At 36.0% G+C, this 6,000-nt stretch overlaps 1 protein-coding gene across 2 annotated transcripts in view; it reads left to right on the top strand.

The window, feature by feature from the left end:
• Positions 1 to 2,372: 2,372 nt before the first annotated feature.
• Positions 2,373 to 6,000, top strand: part of LOC149233451 (U-box domain-containing protein 15-like) — a 47,404-nt gene continuing 43,776 nt past the window's right edge. Inside the window, exons 1-2 of one of the 2 annotated variants that reach the window (XM_089379760.1) lie at positions 2,373 to 3,048; positions 3,543 to 3,659. In XM_089379760.1, coding sequence (XP_089235886.1) covers positions 2,878 to 3,048; positions 3,543 to 3,659 — 288 coding nt within the window. In that variant the 5' untranslated portion in view covers positions 2,373 to 2,877. Of the gene's footprint in view, positions 3,049 to 3,542; positions 3,774 to 6,000 lie in introns of those variants that run through there. The other variant, XM_089379761.1, reaches the window with a different exon arrangement.

Genomic DNA, 6,000 nt, shown 5'->3' with positions numbered 1-6,000 from the left:
AAAATTAAGGTAAAAATTAAAGTATTTTATTTATAGTTAATATTGAGATTGTTTGGTTATTACTATATTTGAATTTGTTAATGTAAGTATTATTTTATTATTTTAAATATAACCTGAAGTGACAACTTCTCCGAATGGCTCTTAGGTGACACCATCTCCCTCTCATTGGACTAGATAAGGTCTCTCCTAAATGATATGACTATTAATATTAGGTGACATCATCTCCCTCTCATTGGACTAGATAAGGTCTCTCATCAATGATATGACTATTAATATTGACAAAATGAATTATGATCATTAAATCTAAAAAGACCATTTACTCAAATTGTGTATTCGGCAACAATATTTTGGAGGAAGTGACTTCATATTTATATTTAAAAAATTAATTTTCATTGTAAACTTAATTAAACGATAACATTAAAAAGATAAATGGGGTGGGAATGTTACAGGTGACATCATCTCCCTCTTATTGGACTAGATAAGGTCTCTCATCAATGTTATGACTATTAATATTGACAAAATGAATTATGATCATTAAATCTAAAAAGACCATTTACTCAAATTTTGTCTTTGACAACAATATTTTGGAGGAAGTGATTTCATATTTATATTTAAAGAATTAATTTTCATTGTAAACTTAATTAAATGATAACATTAAAAAGATAAATGGGGTGGAAATGTTATTATAGACTTGTAAAGGGCGTAGTCTATTTGTTCTACTTTTTGGAAGATTTTCTAGCATAGTTTTTGGTGTGATTTGTCTCGAATTCCAAGAGAATTCTTGGAATCACAAGTTTGTATTGTAAACTCTCCACGATAAGAGTGCCCTAGAGGTTTTTCATGGTGTTGAATCCATATATGTTGTCAAAAACCCATTTTTAAAAACAAAAATTAAGATTTGGCCAATTGTTTTTGCTGGATTTAACCAAAAATCTAGCATGTTTAGACAATGCCCTTGAAAACAATAATAAATTAATGAACTTTTGGCTACCCTGTAACAAGAAGCTCTAGTCACTCTTATTTTTCTCACATGACACTGAAATTTGGGTTTTCAACATCTTTAAAGAATTGTGAAAAAATAGAGTAAATCTAAAAATGTTTTATAATTTATAATCTTAAAATTAAAAGTAATACACCTTATTCTATCCTCTTCATAGAAGCAAGTCTTTCCCCTAAAAAAATACATAAAATATTAAACAATTCATAAAATATTCAAAAAAATCCATATCTTTTTAATACCAAAAAAATTAAAAATAAAAAGCACTTTAAAAAAAATCTTACATACACTCAAATCAATCATAATTTAAAATTTTTGTTACAATACTTATGAAAAATATAATCATTGAAAAGAATTCTTGTGATTTTTTTAGTTATAACATATTCATTATAGTTGATCTATTTAATTAATTACTTCTCCTAATATCTTATAAAACTTCTCCTAATTAATTTTGTAATATATTATTTTTAAAATATAATAAATTATAATTATAATTTAAATAATTTAAATTTTAGAATAGAATAAATTTTACTTGTATATAAATTTGTTTTGTTTTTTTGGTTTTGTTTTTGTTTTTGTTTTTGTTTTTTGTCTTTGTTTTGTTTTTTGTTTTTGTTTTTTTTTTTTTTTTCTGAAGGTGGCAAAACCTATCAACTCAGGTGTCAAACCAACAGTGAGGACAACCATCTCTGGCTGCTATCCGCGAGTGTCGGCTTGACTCATCACTGTTAAATAGGAAAACCACGCCACCTGTAATAACCGGCTGGTGGTCCGTAAGGGAGCAGGCTTCCAAGCTTCCACTCCTGCCAGATGCCTCTGGGTCTTGGGCCGTTAACTTATTTCCTTAAGTCCGAGGAAGACGAGCTCTTAGCCAAGCAAAAACAGGTTTACGGCATACTCCAGGCCGAGTGTATATAAATTTATTAAAAACATATAAAAATTATCATCAAATTTTCAATTTATTTTTTGAATAATACTAAATTTAAGAAAATATTATGATAGAAAATGAAGCTTAAATGGGAATAAAAAGAGAACAGCTCCTTTTTTTTCATCCCTAAATTATATTTCCGAGATTGATATTTAAAATATGATAACAATTTTCTTCAAACCATTTAATCTATAGTTAAATGACAAAATTTCATTATGTTATTTATTTTAAATTTAAATTAATAAAAAAATAAATATTAATAAATAATATAGTAAATTGACTTTAAATATTAGGGGTTTACGCAGTAAATTGACTATTAAATATTCCACGTAGGTAATTGTAGAAAATAATTCAAAAGGGATAGAAAAAAGTGAGCGAAAAGTGTAAACAAAAACAAATTAAAATTAAGTTATTTAAAATGGTGGTGCTTACAGTGATGGGTGGGACGAGAGGACAAGAAAAGGGAAAAGACATGCAGTGCGATGGAATCCAACAGACTTACAACTAATGGTCGGGTGGATTGAAGTAAAATATTAGTGTCTTCGGTTGGCCGCGTTTGCCTTCAATCGCGCAATGAACAGCAATGTTGGTGCGTCGTTGGATGCCACGGTAGAGAAGAGGAGACCAACTTTTATACAACAAACATGATCACCGTTTAAGCAAGAAGCCAGGATATGCATCGCCGAAAGCCCAGTAGCCCGTGGCATTATTCAGATTCTCTGCTGCTTCATCATCATTTGTGCAATGCAATGAAAGTGGGGGAGTTGAGAGGGCGTGAGCGAGTGAGTGAATGAGATAATATGGAAGATTCTTGTTCATCTTCTTCTCCGCCACAGTCCCGGAAGAGGGCGACTTGCTATCGCCATCCCGCCACCAATGTCAATCATTGATAAACATTGTGAATGAGATAGCTGTCATTGGGGATTACAGAAGAACCCACAGGAAAGATTGCATGACTCTGGTCAGAAGAATTAAACTGTTGATGCCCTTGTTTGAGGAATTGAAGGACATGGTATCCCCCCCTCACGAAGCTTTTTTCTCCTCTGTTTCTTCTCTGGAAAAGGCGCTGCTGTCTGCCAAAACTTTGCTTCAACTCTGCCATGATGGCAGTAAACTCTATCTGGTACTTTAGCTCTTTAACCACTTTTTGTTTTTGCTTTATCTGATTATCCTGCATGGATTTACACATCCACTTATAATAAACTATGTTTTGGTGCTTATGTGCCATTACCATGACCAGGCCACTGCGCTGTCGCTGCTTTTTAGCAGAACCAAACAAATGTTGTTGGTTTTCGGCCATGATGTTAGGACTAGCAGAGGCCCATCTAACCCTGGGTCTGATATGAACCTTTAGGCTGTCAAGCTCCGGATTGTAAAGTCTCTGTTCCAATCATTATACCTTGCTCATTTGTGTGAACTCAAGGTGCATATCAGATCCAAGTTTAGATGGGTCTCTGCTAGTGTCCATATTCAATATCCCAATTACCCATTGCACCGTCTGGCTTCAATGTACCATGAAGAGTTTGATGGATCACCTCTACTACCTCCCACATTTCCTGTAGAGTACACCTCAGTTCTCTCAGTGCAATAATGTTGAGCATCTATCTTCTAATGCAGGTTCTAGAGCGTGAAGCAATCGCAGGGTGGTTTGTGCAGTTGACAGAAGAACTGGATCAGGCTTTAGATGGCTTGTCTTATAAACAACTGAAAGTTTCGGATGAAGTTCGAGAACAGGTAAGTGTTGAGCTCGGATTAGGCTCATTGCGGATACCTGCTGGAGAACCAGTTTGCATTTCATTATATGGGTTTCGTATAATGGTTGGGGGCGCAAGTTTCTCCTAGCAAGCGGTATCATTTTGTACCCTGTGTAGATCATAAGATAAGTTAGCAAAGCTGGATGCTTACAGCAATTGGAAGCCTAGATCTTTATCTTGTTTCCAGTTCAATCTCATCTTCTTTTTGATTCTGAGTTTAATAAATATACCTGATTAGATTTTTGTCCTATGACCTTACGTTCTACCAGAGACTTGACCAAGAGGGCCATTTTTAGTTTCATTTCCATTCCTGTCTCAACGCTATATTAGTACATTATAACGAGTTTTAACATATGCCGTCAGAGATAATGCGGAATCCCATTTCTTATCATTCCAAACCCTCTACCCTATTTCTCATTCCGTTCCTGTTTCTTTCCGTTTCCCATCTCTGGTCACATAGGATTTTATGGCAGAACATGGTGCTAATGAATCTGGATAAGCAAATATTTTAACGGATGGTTCTTCACTAAAGAATGTCTAGATAGGCGTAGGTCTGGCCAATCTTTCTTCTAATATTTGCATCATATGGCTCTCAGTAAATTGTTGTGTACAATTCCCTGGAAGACAGACACTTGATTGTTTTTGTTTTATTAATTGTTCTAAACGAGTTCTGCTTTCTTAGGTTCCTAGTGCTGGTAAAAGTATTCAAGTTTTGTTAGGCAGTTTTTGTAGTCTCTTGGCGGATTTTAATTTTGCCAGAGGGATTTGGCTTTCAATTTGGCCATCCATAAATAGCACACAGATTTTTTTTTAGCCGAAACAATATATTTGTATTAATAAAAAGAGAGTGCAAGGGTGGACTGAGGATGAAGCATGGGAGCTGTAAGCTTCTCCATGAAAACTGAAACCATATAGGCTCAGTCCTTATTTCAGCCGATACCAGAATTCTATATCTATACTATTTCCAAAATGTGCCTAAGAACAAAAAACATTTGAAGTACATGCACTTGTCAGTTAACAAAATCAGTCCTGACTTTTGCCCTTTTCCGGTCCATGAGTTGGGTTCAACTTGCCTGCAGAGGTGCTTGCTGAAGCTACATGATTGTTCTTTTTAATGAACTTGGGTTATCTGGATCATCAAGCTTAGCCCAGATACTTTGCTTGACATCATCCAAGGTGGATTGCAAAACACTCAACCTCTCCAGTTGCTCAGACAGCTTCTCCCAATCAATTTCCTTGTCACCCTTCAGGCTTTCAGACATCTTTTCCAGTTCCATAACAGTCCCTTCAAAGTCCTGAGCAAGAACGCTCAGCAATTCTTTAGCACTATAAGCAGTAGCCATAGGAGTAAAGACCAGAAAATGGAAGTCTTTAAACCCAACAGTGCAATCTCTAGCGCAAACAAGAGGCACCAAACAAGAAATGATAGAATTCAAAGAGGACACGAAACACCAAGAAAAAACCAGTGATGCCTTCCACCCAGCCCAGTGAGCCCAGGCCCACACTACTGTTCCGAATGCAGAATTCCACCACTGATATTCCATGATCATATAATGAAAACAATAAACTGCCCAAGGTAAAGATTTCTGAGCCCCAGCACAGTGATGAAGCTCCTGACCAAATAACACTGAATTCAAATCATTCCACCCCGATTCAAGAGCCCAGTCCAACAATGCTACATGGAGAACATAAAAGCACAGCAGCAAGTTCACAACAAAAGTGCAGAGACCACATACTGCCCTCAGATGACAATCCCAATGAGAATTGATGGAAACCCACGAAATTCCCCAAGAGACACTAGTGAAAAGCAGCCCCACCAAAACCTAACACTCAGTCCAACACCTAGCCATAAACACTTCGCTGTGATCAAACCAGACCCTAATGAGTCTGAAGCCCGGAAGGCTTACCATGGGATTTGTCATCGGAGAGATTCAGTGCTGAGGTGAGAGTTCAAACATAAAGACCGCAGCCTCCTTTTGCAAGGTTGGTTGGCCAAGCTATCTGCCTCTTTATTAAATCTTCTTAGAAAATGAAACATTAAAATTTACTGAAATTTAGTCATCAATCCTCGGACTCGAGACAGAACAACAGTCAATTGCACATCCTTGGGCCTGTGATCCATGACCAAAGCCCATATAATATAATATTCTGCTAATCCCCAATTACAATGATCTGTTCAATTCCTTTACTTTGAGCAATCTTTAAGCCTTGAAACAAGGCGTAGCCTTCTGCCATATTGTTAGTCAATAGTCAGGTGGCCTAGACTCCATTCATGCATATCTTCCTTTTGTTCTCCAGGATAAAAAATGACACCTCGCACA

The sequence above is a fragment of the Pinus tabuliformis genome, chromosome J (assembly GCF_031772625.1).
Source record: "Pinus tabuliformis cultivar Carrire ecotype Pingquan chromosome J, CPIR1, whole genome shotgun sequence".
NCBI classification, from domain to species: domain Eukaryota; kingdom Viridiplantae; phylum Streptophyta; class Pinopsida; order Pinales; family Pinaceae; genus Pinus; species Pinus tabuliformis.
Note: the sequence above shows the minus strand (reverse complement) of the source record. Positions and strands in the feature narration are given on the sequence as shown.